This window comes from Mastigoproctus giganteus, chromosome 1 (assembly GCF_048544385.1).
Source record: "Mastigoproctus giganteus isolate SK-2022 chromosome 1, ASM4854438v1, whole genome shotgun sequence".
NCBI lineage: Eukaryota > Metazoa > Arthropoda > Arachnida > Uropygi > Thelyphonidae > Mastigoproctus > Mastigoproctus giganteus.
The window spans coordinates 15464909-15484326 of record NC_143575.1 but is presented as its reverse complement, the minus strand read 5'-3'; the positions used below and the strand labels follow the sequence as shown (position 1 = coordinate 15484326).

Here is a 19418-nt window from a genome sequence, read left to right as displayed (position 1 = left end):
AAATTAAATTTTAGTAATGGCATCATGAATTTTAATGCACTTCCAGCACAGTTTGCAATTTTGATCTGCATTATTGAGGATTATTTAATTGGAAAAGTATATCTGTAAAAACGTTTGGTTCCTCTATATTGGTAGACAATCAAGACCTCTTAGTTGAGGTCCTAATTATTCAGTACCTCATCTAAGAGGATGGGCAGTTGTGTTTCTGAGTGAAAAACTTTCACATTTATTTTATTCTCTGTTTTTCTGTCACCTTTCCACCTCCAATATATTGGTGAATATGAGGGAGTTACTCCTACTGTCTTCTTCCCTCCCTTCCTTATACCCCTGAAGCAGTACTTCAGGGGTATAAGGAAGTGGTAAGGCTCATGGAAATAAAAATAAGCCATGATGTTTCTTTACTTGCCCTTTTCAAGATGGTATTTCGAAAAGCAGTTATCTCGCTTTGGTCCAGCTTGCAGCTACTAACGGTTCTACTTTAATTAGGATAGCTTTGGTGAATATGGGAGTATTGAGGTTTAATAATTGGTCAGTTAAGTTGTTTGTTAAAGGTTTTAATCCATATTAATGGTAAAGTTTTATGGGTCTGTTTCCTTTAGGGATGGACATCAAATACATTTTTATAGTTTCAGGTATGTTTTTCTAAATTATATTCATTTTCACTTTAATTCTAATTTTGCTTATCCGTATTCCCATCCCCTACTAGGCTTTTTTGAGAGTTATTGTAGGTTGATGGTTTTTTTGAAATTTATTTTATGGTTTAATTTATTCATATGCATCATAGTTTTGTTTGCTTTGTTTAGTATATACGAGGAGTTATGATATAGTCAGACTGAAGTTCTCCGAGCATTATAGACAGGTTTCAAGGAAGGCCCATGGTGTCCTATCGATGATTTATCAAATATTTGCTAATAGAAGCAAGGACATCATTATCCACTGATATTGACATCATCATATATCAGCTGATATAAGGCACACTTGAAATGCTGTGTTCAAATATGGAGACCACCTAAAAATAAACATCGAGCTTCTTGAAAGGGTCAAGAGAAGGTTAACTTGCCTAGCAAGATTGGCAAAAGGGCATCCATATGACTTAAGATTTGTGGGTTGCACAGCTTGGAAACTTAGACACCTTAGATTAGACTTTATTGTGGTGTTTAAAGGCTCTGAGAGGCAAAAGTAAAATGAATGAGTATGAAATTTTCATGGTTATAAATGATTCTAGAACTAGGGGCTATAAATTCAAGTTACGGGGAGGGGATGTTCAGACTGGATTGCAGGAAGTTTTATTTGAGCCAGCAAGTTATAAATTACTGGAATAAGTTGCCTACAAAGTGAGATGGGTGGTTGAGGTTGACAGTTTGGGGAAATTCAAAGGCTACCTGGAAAGGAAATGAATTGGTTGTCTATTTCCTTTTCTTTTATTAATTATTTATTTTATTTGATTTTATTATTATTATTTTACCCTTTTTTTTTTTTTTTTTTTTGGATAAGCCTTTGGTTTCCTTGCACCATATGGCCATTACTAATACTATATTGTTTAAAGAAATTAATGTAGGTGGCATATATTTTATTTATATAGCAGACTTGAGAAAAGTATTTACTCGATGTTTCAATTATGTTTTGTATGTTTAAGATAATAGGAAATTTTCATCTCTTACTGACAGCTGCTGTTGTAAACACCCCCCTTGGTTTGAGCAGGGTAAGAGAGATTGAGAATTTTTTCAAATTAATGATGCTGGAGAAGATGGTTCGGATGCCTTTTTTTTTTTTGGGCTATTCTGATTATTTTATTGTTGATATGAGAATGAACAGCAAAGAAATTTGTTAAGTGGGGTTGGGATCTCGTGGAGTTTGGGGCAGGATGACATTTACAACAGTTCTGTTCTAAACGACTATCTGTCATAGGTTTTGGATAGAGGTTGTAATGTAGGATAATGCTAACTATTGCAGCTTATTGTCCAGATGTTTCGAGTCCCCTGATTATACTGGTTTTTATGTCCTGGGCATGGTAGAGGTGCTGTACCCGTGGATAGCAAGAAAGGGGTGGGGTGGGGTGGCTGCTCATCCTTTTTCAGATTTTGAATGAGATCCCTGTATGTTGGCTGTCAAGGTGGGAATCTTTCAAGATGTGGATATCATGCTGCCATTTACATATCTCATTGTTAGTAGAGCTACATCAGTGACAACTGATGTATTTGACAACTGCAGATGGCACAGGTTGGCAATACAATTTTCTGCGACCTTCTGTCAGTCTTTGATTGTTGACCTTGTGGGTTCACCAGTCACCAGAAAATGTTTGATTATATTGGATTTTAAAGAATAAATTATTCTATAAATTTAATTCTTAGATCTATCCCATTTTAAAATTTTAAACTTATCTCATGATTGTATCATAATTATTAAAACAACATATTCATCAAGAACTTTTACTTATTTATTTAACTAAAATTGGCACATTAGGTTATTCCTTTTATTTTAATATAACACGTTGATATTGTAGTTGTTACATTTATTAGAACATGCTTTTTCTCTGATTGTGTATTTATGATTATGGTTGAGTGCAAGTTTAGTATCTCGTAATATTATATGTTAATATAATGTTCTATTGCTAATAAGAAATTATTTTAATTTTTAGTTAACAGAACTGCAGCGAGCCTTGGACCATCATACTAATGCAACACATAATACAAGAGATGAACTAAGAACCTTCAGATCTCGAGCTGAAAATCTGGCTTCTAAACTTATAGATCTAGAAGCACAGGTAAAGTTCCATTTATTGAATTTCTCTATTAAAAATATGACTTCATTAGGCAAACCTGAATTTATACTGCATGCACACACGCACACAGACACTACCAGCAGCATTAGAACACTAATGAATAAGGACAGAATTCATGGATATTATTAGTATATTAAAGAGGGAAGTCAGTGTAAATCAGTTTGCCATGCCAAATTTTAACATCAGCAGGTGAGATTACTTGTTTTGATAAGTTTCCAAATGGTTATGTGTGTGTTGTCTGTGAAAACCATGTTGGATTTGCCAGAGAATCATGAATAGATCCAGAAATGTGTGAGGGTAGGTGTTAAGCAGATATTCAACATACAATGTTGGATTTACAGAAGTTCTCTGGATGAGCTGCTGCTCATGGATGTTTCATCAAGAGAGTTAATGCACAGCTTCAGGTATGTTAGTATAATGGCCAGAGGAACTTGCTTCCTGTAGAGTGGAGACAGAACAGGTTAGGACTACATTTATTTATTAGCTTTTGATATATCAGCATTTGATGTTGACTGAATGTTTGAAAAGAATGCCCAACCTATCATCCATTTGTTTCAGTGCATTACTGAGCCCTATAGTAACAAGAATTCCTAGTCTGTTCAAAAAGACCAGGCATGTTTCACACTGCTGTCACAGCTGTTTCAGTCAATTGACAAAGCTCATCCTGCACATTGGTGCTGTTCAAGTAAACTGTGCTCTTCATATGGCCCTTAGGTGCAAGTTGGGTGCTTGTGGTGGAGGCCACAAAACCAGTCCATTTTGTCTTACTCATCAGTATGGATAGTGAGCATCCAAAAACCACTTCAAAGAATGAGTAAAATAAGCAGGAGCTCTGTTGTGCATAAACCATAGTTTGTCCCATTGCCAATGAGTTGTCTTTCACTTAATAATTATCAGTTATTCCCACCAAAACATTAATTGAAAACTGATGTTGGAAGCATTTTTTACTTACTGAGTCCTACTTTTTTTCATAATTTTGAAAAGGTCAAAATTTCATTAGTTATATTATAATTTAAAATTTCTACACTATATTATTAGCATAATGTTAATTTATTTCATAATTGTGACAATTTATTTATTTGAGTATACATTGCAAGCTTCATAAAAATTGTTGAAAAGGAAATGTTATATGCAGTACAGGTAGCCCTCGTTTTGCGCTGGTCCGATCCGATCTTGGCAATTTTTTTATAAATTGAAAGTTTAAAATCGTCAGACAAAATTTATTGGCATCATACTGTGCTATGTATCATGCACTGTTCACGTGATTTAGGACAATCTGAGTCAATCAGCAATTGGCGCATTCGTATCAGAGACGAGAAAGATTCCCACCATCAAAGTAACCACTTGTGGATGCAGGTAGTAAAATTCCATGCGGTGAATCATTCAGTTGGTTGTTGTTTACGCTATTTACACGTGTTGGAGATTTATTATGCTAACATTTTTTTTATTAATTGTCCTATTAATAAATCTTGTTATAAGGTTTTTAATTTAATAGAATAAAGGCATGCCGTATCTGGTAAAAGTAGTTAATTGAATCCTAGTGCAATATTTGGAGGATAGAATCTGATGAAAGCCACCCTAATGTGTGTAGGGCTATGAATCCTAATGTGTGTAGGGCTATAACTATGAAGAATGCTAATAAAATAAAACAATTGATGCTGGTAGGTAAAATTTTTGGTGCCCAGAACCTAACCCTGTGATTTCTGATTTACTCCATTATATAAAGGGTTCCATTTGCGGCTGTCCCCTCAGGAACCTAATCCCAACGTAAATCGAGGGCTACCTATATTTCAATATAGCATATAGTACTCAAAAATGGTCCCACTACTTCTCTATAGTACTATAACTGCTTGATAAGTAAGTACATATGTAAAAGCACAAATTTCAGCATATCTTTGCCCTTTGTGACTAGCAAAGCAGTTAATGGGATCAAGTCCCATTTAACCCAACACAAAAAAAAAAAACTTTTATGGGCATGGCTATGGAACCTGGAATGAGATACAGAAAGGCCACATCATCAAATAATGTTAAGAGCAGCAATGGTATACAACGAATCAAAATGAGATTATATGTTATAATAATAATAAGATTCTTTATTAGCTTAAAGGAAGTACTTTAATGATTCCCTATACATGTGATCAGAGAGGTATCTTATAACAAATAGATATAAAAACGAACAAAAGCAAATAATTAGCAATGACACAGCAGCCCTTTGCACTTAGAGTCCAGAATGGCATCACAATATAACTTAACAATTGATCAGAGATCCAGGTTGATACTAGGAAATTGGAGAAAATGAAAAAGACCTATGGGTAATTGTGCAGCTGGATATGCAGTTCTCTGGGCAGAGTAGACAGGCTGCTAGAGCAGGTCACAGAGTTTTGTCAATGATATATAGGAATTTTGCTAGCAGAGACAAGGTGATTAAACCTTTGTATAAGGCAGTGGCCAGGCCACACCTTGAGTACTGTGTACAGGTCTGGAGGCCTCGTTTTAGGAATGATGTAGAGTTGCAAGAATGAGTACAAAGAAGGGCAACAAGATTGGTGAGAGGAACAAAGGGGTCTCTTACCAAGAGGCTTAGATTCTGCAAGTTGCAACATCTGGAGACTAGGAACCTGCGTGGTGATATGATTGAAGTGTACAAGGCCTTGAATGGTTTGAGCAGGCTTGATGACGATGGGATACTTTTGCTTGCTGAGATAAGAACCTGAGAGGGCATAGATTCAAATTGAGGAAAGACAGTTGTAGAATAGATGTGCGGAAGTTTGCCTGTGGATTGCTGGAACAGACATCCATCTGTTGTTGTGGAAGTTAATAGCTTAAAAAATTTAAGGCTGAACTAGACAAACATTTGGAGTAACCAGATGGGTGAAATATGAAGGTTGTTTGTTTTTTTTTTTTTTTTTTTTTTGCTGATGCTTTATAAGCTTGCTTTCTTGCATCATATGCCTCAACTAATGCTAAGGTTGAATTGATGTGTCCAGATTCAAGCACTGTAATTTGTGCCAATAGACCAATAATCCAGGATGGAACTAAGGGCTGCTGTGCAGGTGTCTTTCCTGGTTCCACCCCTCTTGTTCTAAATGTTTATGCAATCATGTTTGGTGAAATATAGATTTAGGAAAATCCTGATTTTTCAGCACATGAGCTGTGTGGTTTGTGAGAATATCCCAAATTGGATCAGAGTAGCCTTAGATGTAATGTTGGATTGGTGATACCACCTAAAGTGGGAACTTTAGGATCCAGAACTTGAGATCCCCATAATTTCTTCATTATAAGTGTTGCATAAATCAATCTTGATACTACAGAATACCTCTAAGTAATTGGGGTATTTTGATTGGATGTTTGAAGATCAGGTTTATGTCAACAGTTATTCTAGGAATTTGACAGTATTCGTGAGAGCTAGCACTTTTCCTGCTAAGGCTGGATATAGTAGAAAGATATTATCAGCAGCAACCATCCCATTTGGGGTTAAGCTGATGTATATCAGTTTATCCCAATTTATTAAAAAGCCAAAGAATTTAGAATGTTTGTAGAAAATGTTGAGATGACTGTTTAGATTTTCCATGGTGGTTTGTCTAGTTCATGGATTGTTCATGTGGCCTTTGTATGGCATGTAACACAATATCATCGGCATATTATTGTGAGGACTGAGAGAACCAGAAGTTGTTTCAGTTTGGGCTATTGACAGCACATGCATGTTTTTAGAATTTGGCAAGTTTTTTTTTTATTTTTTTTATTAGTGATTATGTTCTCATGATAAGCATGCTTTTTGTGCCTACAAGAGACATGTAACACATGATATCCTCATCATAAACTCGATATACTGGAAGTAGATCCATTGGCTGTATGCATCTCACTACAAAGAGCAGGGCTGAGAGACACCCATTTTACTTATTTTCATAACTAAGTGAGGCAACTACATGACTGATCTTTTAACTGTTTCTCTCACCAATGCCTTAATAGCACATGCAAACAGTTCATGTTTGGCAAGCACTCCACTGTTTTCCAAACATCACATTAGCCTATTAATTGTCATACGAGTTCAGTATATTCTCTGCCAAACTAATGGCAATTCAGGTTTCACTGAATTACATTGAGTCCTCTGATATTAAAAGCAGCATAATTTTCTCAGATTCTTCAAGTGCACTTAAAGCACTAAAAAATGCCTTGAACATCACCCACCTAGTTGAAAAAGAAATAATTGCCTCTTTTCATACCTTATCAGAACTTGGGAGAAACATGCACTTATGTTTGAGTCCTAGGACATTTGGCAATTTCTGGAAATGAACTAGTAGACAATGCTGCCAAATCTGCTAACTTACCACCCAACACCAAAAAAGGCGAAAATCCTTCATCAAGACTATAGACCAATAATTCAGGAAAAATACTCGTGCCAGTTGCAGTTATCATGGCAAAATCAACTTAACAATAAGCTTCAAAGTAATCTTGAGCGATGGCCTTCAAGCTTCAGTTCAATTCGACAGCAGGAAGTAATATTAGCTTGTCTGCAAATAAGCCACACTAATATTACTCATTGTTATCTCTTAAGAAGGGAGATTGCCCCTTAGTGTCATCACTGTAACACTGCACTTTCAGTGAAACATATCCTTGTTGAATACACAAAATATGCAAGATAATGCCAGAATCTTTTCACTCCAGTCACGACAAAAGAAGATCCTCTTACACTTGCTTCACTCTTAGGTAATAAAATGTCTCAAACATCAGTACTTTGATGATTAATATATATTACCTCCTTTAGCTAGTTAAAAAAAAAAAAAAAAAAATAATGAAAATTAATTTTGCAGTCCTAGTTATGAAATTATCTCTACCTGTACCTGTAAGAAATAACATAATACGTAACATATGTGTGGTGCACTATGGCCATTGATGCCAATGTGCCAAAAAAAATCACCAAGGAAACAAACAACAGCAAGCACTGTGGCATTAAAAGATTGTTAGCTTATGATATATTTTTTTTTTTTCCCCCTAGAATTCATCATTGTTAAGCAGAATAAAAGATTTAGAAGGACTCTTAAAACAAGAACAAGAGTGGCATCAAGCAGCACTTCAAGCAAAGGATGATGAGCTTAAAGAACTTCAAGACAAGATGACAAAGCAGCTTCAAGAATATCAGGACTTGCTTGATATTAAGGTGGCATTAGACCTGGAAATTGCTGCTTATCGCAAACTGTTAGAGGGGGAAGAAAGCAGGTACTGCAATCTTACATTCTTTATTATAGCCGATGTCTTTTCTGTACAGTTAATTGAATTTTAAATGCATATTAACTTTCTCATTTTGATCTGATTAGGTGAATAAATCTTCCTGCAATAAAATAAATAAATCTTTTTTGCAGTAAAACTAAGGAGAATGATCCTTGGTTTTATTGCAAAAGCTTAATTGAGAAATGCAAGCTGTCCTCAACTTATGGTTGGTTGAGTCCTGTAAAGGTGCTGTAAGTCAAAACTGATTTACTGCATAGACACAGTTAGGGGACTGTGTTTTTGGCTGAGAGTCTCACATACAACCTTTTGGAAATTTGAATATAAATAGTATACAGTAAACCCCCGCTTTTCGCGTATTTGCGGTCGCTGATTTAATATAAAATGAAACCTAAAAAAATGTGAATTTTAAAGTGCTGTGAACATTTCTGCCATAAAAAAACATGAGCGTGGCTAAAATCATCCTTCCCAGTCAAAACAGCGCTCAGTGGGTGGGGGGGGAGAGGGGTGACAAAACGCGAGCATGGATGTTTCCTGCTAATTCTTGTTTAGTATGTGTTATGTGCTTGTCATGGAAGGTTTCGTCGTTTGCTTTTAATCAATTTATAAAATTGAATAAATTTATAAATTAATATGCTTACAAAAGTGAAAAATCTACCGTTTTCGAGTGTGTTAACGGTTAAAAGAAAGTGACTTTATTGTGGACAAGTTCTTTTCTAACCCCTACAAAAATATGGCTAATAACAAGGGAATTGTGAAAAGATCAAATAAGGCGATGACATTAGCGAGTAAAATTGAGTTATTAGACAAAATTTCTAATGGTGAAAGTGTCTCGTCAGTGGCAAAACATTATAAAATCAATGAGTCAACAGTACGATCGATCAAAAAATCGGAAGAAAAAATCCACCGTAGTGTAACGCGCTAATTGCTTCAAAAATTTGCTCTGTAACTCATGATGTTAAATTAGAAAAAATGGAAAAGGCTTTAAATCTGTGGATAGAAGACCGAACTCAAAATAAAATTCCGTTAAGTTTCACTCATCATTTGTGAAAAGGCAAAACACCTTTATCAACACTTTAGCGAAACTGGATAAGCTTTTTTAGCTAGCAAAGGCACTGGTTTGAAAGATTTGTTTGAAATTTCTAATAAAAAATATTACATTTAATATTAAATTGTTTCTTATTTTCATTTCGATGCCTTATGCTTGCATTTCACTATGTACTGTCTATGTACATAGTCATATTATGAAGGTACATATAATACATACATAGACAAAATTTTAGACTAGTTTTTCTTATATATTTCATACTTTGGAATGGAACCCTTTTATTACTATGGGAGCCATAACTCGGCGGTTTACTGTATTTAAAACTGCCAGTCATATGTAATAATGGTCACATTCAAATTCTTACAATGCAGTTACCTACCGTGGATTCTTTTTAAATCCACGGTAGGTAATTGCATTATATAAAATACAATATACCCCCCCCTAGTATAAAATGATGATGACATCAAGGCCCTCCTGTGCAAGCATGAATCATCCTGATTTTGCTTACAGGAGACATATTCAAAGTCAAATGGACCCTTACTTGCATAAGTGTACAATAATTTGGAAAGACAGAGCTGGGGGATGGACCTGCCCACAGAGGAATCTCCATCCTTCTAGGTAAACATACCCCCCCCCCTTTCAGCCTACATCCCGTACAACCAACATAGAGACGGTAGTAGTTTGTTTAACAGTTGGGTTTCTCTTAACTATTTGCTCACTCTATTTTCCATCTGGGAACACCTAAAGCAGACTTTGAGCTCACCCAGCAATTGCTTGCCCCCACACTTATTATTGGGGAATTTTAATGGACATAATACACTGTGGGGTAGTGCTGATATCAATGGAAAGGGTTGGATTATCAAGCATATGCTCAAACAAATGATCTGGCCTTTCTAAACATTGGTTCTAACACCTTCATATGCCCACCTATACATTTACTGTGATCTCTCTCTCTCTCTCTCTCTCTCTCTCTCTCTCTCTCTCTCTCTCTCTCTCTGTTTCCCTTTTCTCTTCTCTGTTTGAACATGGGAGGTTAAAGAAAACCTTAATGGTAGTGATTGCTTTGCTATGATATCCACCCTTTTCAATGGGAGACCATGCCACCCATTGAGGAATACCGTGGTAGAAGATCAATCATGCTGACTGGAATGCCTTCAGACATCTGGCATTGTTTATCAGCCAGGAGCCAATTAATGAATCAAATGAATGAATTCAACAACTTATTGGTTTTATTAACTTGAGAATGAAAGTGACTGATAGTATCATGTTTATAGTTTGGTTTTTCCTCCACCAGAATTAATACAAGTTTTTTTTTTTTTTTTTTTTATTAAAAATAACAATTGTAAAAAAAACAATATTTTACGTATAAATTTAATTAAACACTTATTAAATATATGTGTTTATTTGCAATGCTTATTAAATGTTAATTTTTTCATAAAAAATTACATTTAATAAATATTGCAATTCACTACCACATTTATGTTTCATATAAACAACTTGAAAAGCTAAATCAGTGTCTATTGATGTCTATATTGAATTGTTAACTGCAGATTTTTTTAAGTCCTCTGAAGTTCTGCTGCTGAAACATTCATGTTTTTGATTATGAAATTTGTTTTCCCAGTGCACTGTTGATTACTGTACTGCCATCCATTTATACTTCATATAAACAATCTGAGAAACGAAATCGATGTTTATATTCATTTATTAACAGGTGGAATGGATAGTTTTTTGTTTTGTTTTGTCCTCATGAAGTCTGATATGGAAACTGGTTCACCTGTTGGCGTTTCCAGTTATAAAATTTCTTTTTTTATTGATATTATGTTCATCTGCTAATGCCCCCCCCCCCCAGTATAAAAGTTACAAAATAACTTATACTCTGTTTGAATATTTAGACATGCCATCAATGTGTCTGTAAAAAGCCTTTCTGATGCCAAATTGAAGGGGGGGGAAGGAAACTTAAAATAAGGTAGTTTCTGTGTGTTCCATATTGGCATGGCTGAGTTTTGTTTTCACTAAATGAACTAAAGGAGAACTAAAGAAGTATTGGAGCGGAGCTATTACCAGAATTCAATTTTTCAAGAATGTACTTAGCAGAAAGAGATTTCTGCAGATATTTTGGATGTTGCATCTCTGCCCACCCACAAAAGGACAAACAAAGGAATTAAAAGTAAGATACTCTAAATTAAAATATTTTTTAATTATCTGGATGGAAAGTTTCGTGAATTCTTTCAGGAAGAAATATTGTACTAGAGCTTTTAAACTGTTTTGTTGTGCTGTTTTATGTATTAGTTCATGTAAACTTAAAAATAAATTTTTGAACATCACATTTCAAGTAGTTATTTTTTTATTGTTAAAGCTGGACTGTAAAGGGCTAAAAAACTAAGAGCTTTTTGCAGAAATAAGTAAATTAGTGGTGGTGGTGGTGGTGGGGGGGGGTTGCTGCTGCCATGTTAATTATGCATACCATTTTTGATTTAGTCAGTATGTGACATATGAATGATAAACACTCATACAGGAAATTTTTTTAAAGTTATAAAATGCTGGCATTCCTTTATAAAAGTTATACTTACTTTTAGGTTAAATATCACTCCAGGAAAAACTCCAACAGCTGAATTGATTGCACAGTCTAGAAGTACTCCTGTCAGGCGTACACCAGTTAGAGGTACCAAACGTAAAAGAACTATTGTTACTCAATCTGAAGAAAAGAGCAGTAGCGACTTCCAGATATCAGCATCAGCAAAAGGAGATGTTGAAGTTTCTGACCATGATGCAGATGGAAAATATGTTAAAATTCATAACAAAGGTACCAGTGTAAGTAATACTTTAGTTTTGTTTCTCTCAGTGAGCATACTTTGTTAAGATTTAAAGGATAGCTGTGCACTTTTGTTCTTGTCATAATAACAAAGTTAAATTGCATTTACCTGGAATCTATTTTAGCAAGAAACTATTTAGAAATGTTTTATTAGCTAAGTTTTATGGTGGGGGAAACTTCCTGTTATGTAAGTCAACTTTGCATGTCAGTGAACTTTTATTCTTATTTATTATTTTATTTATTTATTGTCTTGAAAAATTCATGCTTATTCACATATTTACCATATAAGTTAACATCTTTCTTTATGGTCAGCAGTAAGCTGCATTAAGAACCACTGCTGTTATTTCTGCACTTAAAAGTTTACATTGACATTTTATTACATTTCACAACAAACTAAAAAAGAAGCAGTAAGCATATACAAGTACGCTCTTATGTAGAAAGTCATTAAACTAAAACTTAGAGATATGTGATGATGCGACATCACAATTATTAATGCTGTGTGGTGTGTGTGTGTGTGTGTGTGTGTGTGTGTGGAATGAAGGATTTGATTGTGTAACCGTGCCAATTCTTGTGCCTGTTTAACACTACTGCACATAATAATGCTGAGAACAGAGAAACCAATATGCAGATACACCTCAGCATCTGCATATTGACAATCTCAAAAGTTTACTAACAGTAAGTAAACTTTTGAGACCATGATTTGTATGCTGATGTGATCCAATGAAGTGTTAATGTTTCATTCATTCATAGCAGAAGCTGCATTCTTTGTGAATAAATTTGGTAAATTGCAGTCTAACTTTGGTGGCCAGCAAGTTTCTGTCATGAATCCCTAATACCAAAGCATGTTTCCATGTTACAGCAGTCAGAAATCTGCTAGCCCCAGACAGAACAGACAGAAAGTTTCCTAACTTGGTTATTGGAAGTGTTAAGTTAAATATTTAACTTTAACTTATAATCTTATTTGGAGAACCAATTTGACATCCAATAATGCTATTTGGAAAACAAGTTTTTTTAAACCAAATTGAAATGAATCAGATTTGCAAAATAAAAAAGTTTCCACTATTCTCATTATCATTGAGGGTAAAGAAATAGATATATTGCAGATCATTTCTGTCAACTTCAGTGTGAGAACCAAACATCTGATGAATAAAAATAAATAAATAAATAAATAATAAAAAAAAAGAAAAGAAAAAATAATTGCTGTACAGTAGCTCTTGTTTTGAGAAACTGGCAGGTGCATAGGAAAGCATGAACTATAAACTTATCCCAAATAATTCTTGGCATTTTAATTTCTTATAGCAATACTGAATGATAGTATTCAACCATCTCTTTCAACCAGAAAGAGACTATCTCAGTTAACTGAACTGCAATCTTGTCTATCAGGTGCAGTTTTGGGATTTCTCTTGAGAGCCATGTTTGAACAACAGTGCCATTAATATAAACAAATACCAGTATCAAATTTTTTTTTTATGTCAGTATTTTCAAGTAATCATAACACTACTCTGCATATTTAAAAGAAAAATTCATTGAGGTTTTCTCAGAAAAGGGCATTTCTGAATCACTTTCTAATGCCAATTTCAAAAATGATTTCCATTTGTTTCCATCATGTGAAGTTTCTTCAAAAATCTTGAAAGAAAATTTGATTTTTGCAGAATTTTTTGTGCACTGAAATTATAACAAAATGCTACTTTTACCAGGCTTTTATATTTAAATACACATTGAAAACACTATTGAAAAGGGTAGTGTGGTAAAAAATCAACTAAACATTCACCGCATTTTAAAAGGTGGTCTACAATGGGTCAAACATGTTGCAGCCCAGTTTCTTGAAGTTTGCCAACATATTTTCAACTATATTCTTGTAGTCTGGATTCTTGTTGTTCCCTAAGAAGTTCTCTACAACAGACCTGAAGCTAATCCACACCTGTTTTTCTCTTTTATTCATAATTCCCTCAAAATCTCAGTTCCTCATCAGTTTGTGAAATTGAGGTCCAACAGAAATATCTCGTTTTAGCTTTGCATGGGTGATCAATGGGAATTTAGTACAAAGCTAGTTGAAGCAGGGACTTTCCCGAGGTAAAGCTTTCACAAACTGTTTCATCAAACCCAGTTTGATGTGCAAGGACAGTTTGGGGTCTACTATTGGTTTATGAACTATTTTATTTGATTCAGGCAATGAGCTGCCCCTCTTTGGCCAGACCTTGACATCCCAGTGCTTATTCCTTGCCTGAGAGTCCCACTCACACAAAAAGCAAGCAATTTTCTATAGCCAGATTGCTGTTCAAGTAACATGCCTATCACTTTAAAGTCAGTGGTTTTTTGTTTTTTTGTTTTTTTGTTGTTGGCGCATTGGCTTTTGTAGCCATAATGTACCTCCCAAAGTTTTTGCATTTTACTCTGATCCAAGCCCGAGGCGGGATTCAAACCCCGCGACCTTTGGGTTGCCAGGCAGGCATTAAAGTCAGTGCAGACCAACCATTGTTCTTCATACTTACTAAATATTTGTCAACAACATTTTCAAGTTCTCGTGTTACTTTCAAATGCACAGAGTGAGCTACTGGCACTGACCCATATTTATTTCTATTGTGGAACAACACACCTTTGAGACTCCTCTTTGATGAGTCAATAAAAAGTCTCTACTGTGTAGGATTGTCTGTAACTAATTCCTAAATAGTTCATTGAGTCATTTATATTACTGCAAAAAAAATCATAAATTGTCTTCAGAAAAGTAGGGGACTAGTTGTCATTCACTGTACCAAGGGAAAAACATCATGTGCTAGAAGATTTTTTGACTTAATTCTAGAACCAAGGAGTTCTGCAGATTACTTTGGTAAATTTAAATCTCTTACCAGATCATTGAGTTTGCTATGAAAACAGTTGAGGACTGGACTCAGTCTACAGGCATGTAGACTTCAGTTTCAGCACTCTCTGCTGCTACATTCTTATGGCTGTGTGTTATGGCTTATCGTTGTGTATTTTGTCAGTGATATTTAATTTCTAGTGCAATGTGGACCTCAAAAAAAATCTGCTTTTCTGAAAAATCTTGTTTTCCTCCTGTTTTTTGGGTAGGACTTCTGCCTGCAAATAATTGGCAGACTTTCAGAAGTCAGCAGCTGTGATAAACTTAAACACTTATGAAAGGACATGGTCTTGGGCTAACATATGTAATCACTGATGCACACATTGCGTGATTGAATATGTACACTGCCACAGAAAACACTCAGGCTATTATTAATTGGCTAATTGGTTGTGTAAGCAGTTGCAATGGAATAGTAATATCCTGTGGTTTCTGGGGTTCCAGTGTAACTGTATAAAAAGGCTAGGTGAGTTCTGGAGTAATGTAGGTGGATGTACGCATTACAAGATTGAGCCTGTACACTACTACAGATGTTAATTGTTGCATTGATATATCAACTGCAATAAAAAATAGTGTGCAGTGAAATTATAAACTCCTGACCATAGTGGCATATAAGTAAAAACAAAATTTATAACTACCATCTGGATCAGTAAATAGCATATTTGGATTCCACCATCTCTGGTAATGCTTTCCTTTATAATGTTTTTTGCCATGTTCACTGCTGACAGCACCCAGATTTGTTAAAAAAAAAATTTTTTTTAATTAGAATGCAGGAAATTTATCTTTAAAGACATGACTTTTTTTAAGGTATTTCTTTAACAATATCCCCATAACATTTGCTCAATAGCTGTGAAATTGGTAGTGACTATTTCAAGATTCTGTGTTCCTTTTTCAATTAGATTTAATGTGATTCAAAATGTGCTGTCATGCATATGTTTTTCAATTTGTGGATGAGAAAAGTACCTTTTTTGTTTTCATTCCATTTATTCTCAGCAATTTAATCTTTAAATATAAAAATCCTTCACCATTATTCATGACTTTTACAGCCTTTAATTAGACTCATTGTAATATGGAAGCAGAAAGCTTCTCTCTGTTAAAGTAGACTGATGTGACACATTTTTCTCTGCTGTAATTAAGCTCTGACTGACAGGTCATTCTTGATCTCTGTAATGTGTTTTGTGTAGCTTAGCTGTTTCTTCCATGATATACTGGTTTTGGCATTGGTTGCTCATTTGGAGAGGTCTGAGTTTGAATTTTGTTAAAAATTGGAGGAATTCTTAAATGGCTTCTGAGGTGGAGGGAGTAAGGTTCCCCTGTGAGTAATTTCAGAATTTTTAGCATGAAAAACTTGTGGATTGTTCCAGAAACACAATACGGCCTAAGATGCTGATGTGCCATAAGAATGAAAACTGCAGCCCAGGCGAATCCCAAAACATGCTGTAATTTTCAAGTTAACGCAAATATTCCACAGATACAGTCCAACATATCGATACATTTTAAAACCATATTTTTGGAGCACTCTTTCATATAAAAACGGCATGTAATCTTGATCTCCAACTTTGTATTCAAAGTATAATGCAAATGACCTCTTAATGAATGGAGTAAACATTTGTTTTTGGGATTTTGAAGTCATTTCCCCATGCACAAAAAAATGAATCAAGATTGTTAGCACACCTTTGTTGCATTAAATATATTATTTAATGCAGTAAACTAATAAACAACCAAACAGAAATTAAAAATAACATACAGTAGGCAATAAGAAAGTCATAAGATAGTTGGTGGGATATGATGTGGCAAGTTTTTCAACCAAACTTGGAGAGTATGAAGAGCGTGTCAACTCTGGCGCTGCACTCTTGGCACATCTTCTTTCTAAGATGTGACTTTTTTCCCTCCCTTCCCTTTAAAGAAATCACAGATGTATTTTTCCAAAAAAAGGAAAGGGGTCAATGGAATGTTTTCTGTGCATTTTGATAGTTTATTTTTCATAAGAATACTGAAAATCACCCAAGTACACTAACAGAAAAATTAGTGTTACACAGAGAAAATGAAGTTCAGTGGGTTCTTCATTATTAATGAATTGATTCTGAATGTCATTATTTTTGTAATATTATAGAATGTTATATTGGGTTATGGAGATTTAACAAATTATAATCTGGGTTATTTCCTATAACAGTTGGGAATCACTGCACCACCACCAGTTTGTTAAATTCTAATTTCCAAGCCATTTTATATGAATGGAAGAGAACTCACTTAACATTAATTCCTTGTGGGAGGGAAAACCGGGTTTATCTGTGCTCATCTTCAGTAACATCCATATTTCTTGGATTAATCCCAACTCAAATTTTTTTGACACATATCATTTCCTGTAGCTCCAAAAATGTTTTTACCCTAGAATTATTTTTCTTCTGAGTGGTTGTTAACTCTGTGCAAATTTGCCCTACCATGCATCTGGGGAAGCAGAACAAAATCCTAGCTCTGTCCAAAAGGGAGTAATGAGGAAATATGAGGTAGTTATAACACTTTTTCACAAATTTGCCACACTCCTATTACATTAGAAGCTCAACTTTTCTGCATGCTGTTTGTGCAGTTATTTTCATGGACAACATTCTTCTGAACTGGAATTTGTAATTCTCTCTCTCTCTCTCTCTCTCTCTCTCTCCCCCCCAGAGATGCCCCCCCCCCCACACCAAATCATACAATGCATGTGACTGATAAGCAGATTCAGAGTGGATTCATAAGTTTCCATTTGAAAACTTACCATTAAAATCATGGTACACAGAAATCCAAGTTCAGCGTTAGCAACTTTCTTCTGATTTTCCAACCCTCCATTTCTATACATGTTACCGAAGTACTGTAGACTTCAGCAACCTTTTATTATGTTGTCATCATCACTAAAAAATAAACTTATGTTCCATTTTATTTTGGTTATAAAAATTAGAATGATTGATTATAATGATGATATAAAATTATTGAAGTGAAGTATTAAAATAGTATTCTGTATATTTTGTAGGATATTTCATTGAGTGGGTGGCAGCTATTGAGAAAAGCTGATGGCAAAGAAACCATTTACAAATTTCACAGAAATATTACCATTAAGGCCAATTGTTACATAACAGTAAGTTGTATTTTTATATTATCTAATATAGTGTGTTAATTCAATTTTAGTATTTCAGAATGTTATATAAATATAATTTTAAAAATTTTATCTATCTAGTGATACACTTGTACCCATAATTCCAGTTTTTTGCATTTGGTTACTCTGATATTTCTAAGTGTGTGTATTTTAAAAGAAGCAGCTACCTCTTTTTCATTTAGATATACACATTAATATGTCATGTAGTGTTATAAATACTGGAAGGTCTCACTTGTAAGTTCTGGGGGAAAATGGCAACAATGTTTTGCAGCTGAATTTAGTGTGATATATATCACATGCATTTCAGCTGTAATTTTATTAAGATGAAGCTGTAGCTAGTGAAGGAAAATGCTCAAAAGGGAGAGGATTTCACATTAAGGATATCAATATTATTGCCCAAAATGCTTGGTGTTAAATATCACAACACTGATTTTGTCCATTTAGGTGCTTCAGGCAGGAGCAAATCTAATAAAACATTGGCACAATAAAAGTAGTGGGAAGGAGCAACAAATAAATGAGAGAGAAGTGTTATATATACATTCAAATACTCCTGCTACTGTTAATATTACACTATATCTGAAGCAGGCAGCTTCAGTAGTAGACCAACTGTGCCATTTTAACTGAAAAAGATAGGTGAAATGCTGAAGAGGTCTTGCAAGGATTGACAAACCAATGTCAAAATGCATCAATTTCAAAAATGTTGGAAAATAGAGGCTCATCACTACATTATTGGTGTGATATAGATAAGAGTATGTGCTTTAAGCACACAGGATTGTGATACTGATGTAATTCACCATCTGGTTCAGAGCATTGTCCATTTCCAGCAGCATAATGAGATGAATTTTCCACCAGTTGGGATATAAGAGCAGATGTCCACAGTGACATCTCTCACTGTGGAAAGAAAAGTGGGGGAACCTCCAAAAATGGGGGGGTACTAATCTTTTCACACCGTGTGTGTGTGTAAGTAAGTAAGAGAGAGAGAGCAAGCACAGAAGTCCATGGATCAATGAGCACAGTGGGGATATCATTGGCCAGTAGCAATAATACTGTCAACCAATTTCTGAAACTCTCCGTCACATTGAACAAATTTTTAGTTTTTTAATGAAGTTGAACTTTGTAACCTCTCTGTTGTTGTTATTTGGTTTTTAGGAGCATTAGCAACTAAGGCCATATTGCTCCGGGGATATGCAGTGGTCATTCCCTGACCTTTCCGCATCCTCCGTATTTGGTGGCTCACGGGCTCGAACCCCGGTCTAATCAAGAAGCATGTGCTACTCACTGCTGCTCCTGCCCACCTGGCTACGGAGGCGCCGTAACCTCTCTGTAGACAAGACTGCAGTAATAATTCAGATACAGCATGGGTTTGAAAGTCTTGTCTGACAAATTTGATTGGATACTATGATGTGGTTACAAAGGAACTGGATGCAAAAAATAATTTTGATATCATATACTTGGATTTCAGGAAAGCTTTTGACACTGTTGCGCATGGAAGACTACTGTACAAATTGGAGCAGTGTGGTATTAAGGGTAAGTTGCTACAATGGATAAAAGGGTGGTTGAGTG

The 19418-nt window shown here is 34.9% G+C and overlaps 1 protein-coding gene across 2 annotated transcripts in view; it reads left to right on the top strand.

The window, feature by feature from the left end:
- The window catches only part of Lam (Lamin), a 103597-nt gene that overhangs the window by 68484 nt on the left and 15695 nt on the right, over positions 1 to 19418 (top strand). For both annotated transcript variants that reach the window (XM_090371697.1, XM_090371689.1), the window contains exons 5-8: positions 2639 to 2764; positions 7779 to 7999; positions 11633 to 11867; positions 17733 to 17837. In XM_090371697.1, the coding sequence (XP_090227823.1) occupies positions 2639 to 2764; positions 7779 to 7999; positions 11633 to 11867; positions 17733 to 17837 (687 nt within the window). The remainder of the gene's footprint in view (positions 1 to 2638; positions 2765 to 7778; positions 8000 to 11632; positions 11868 to 17732; positions 17838 to 19418) is intronic.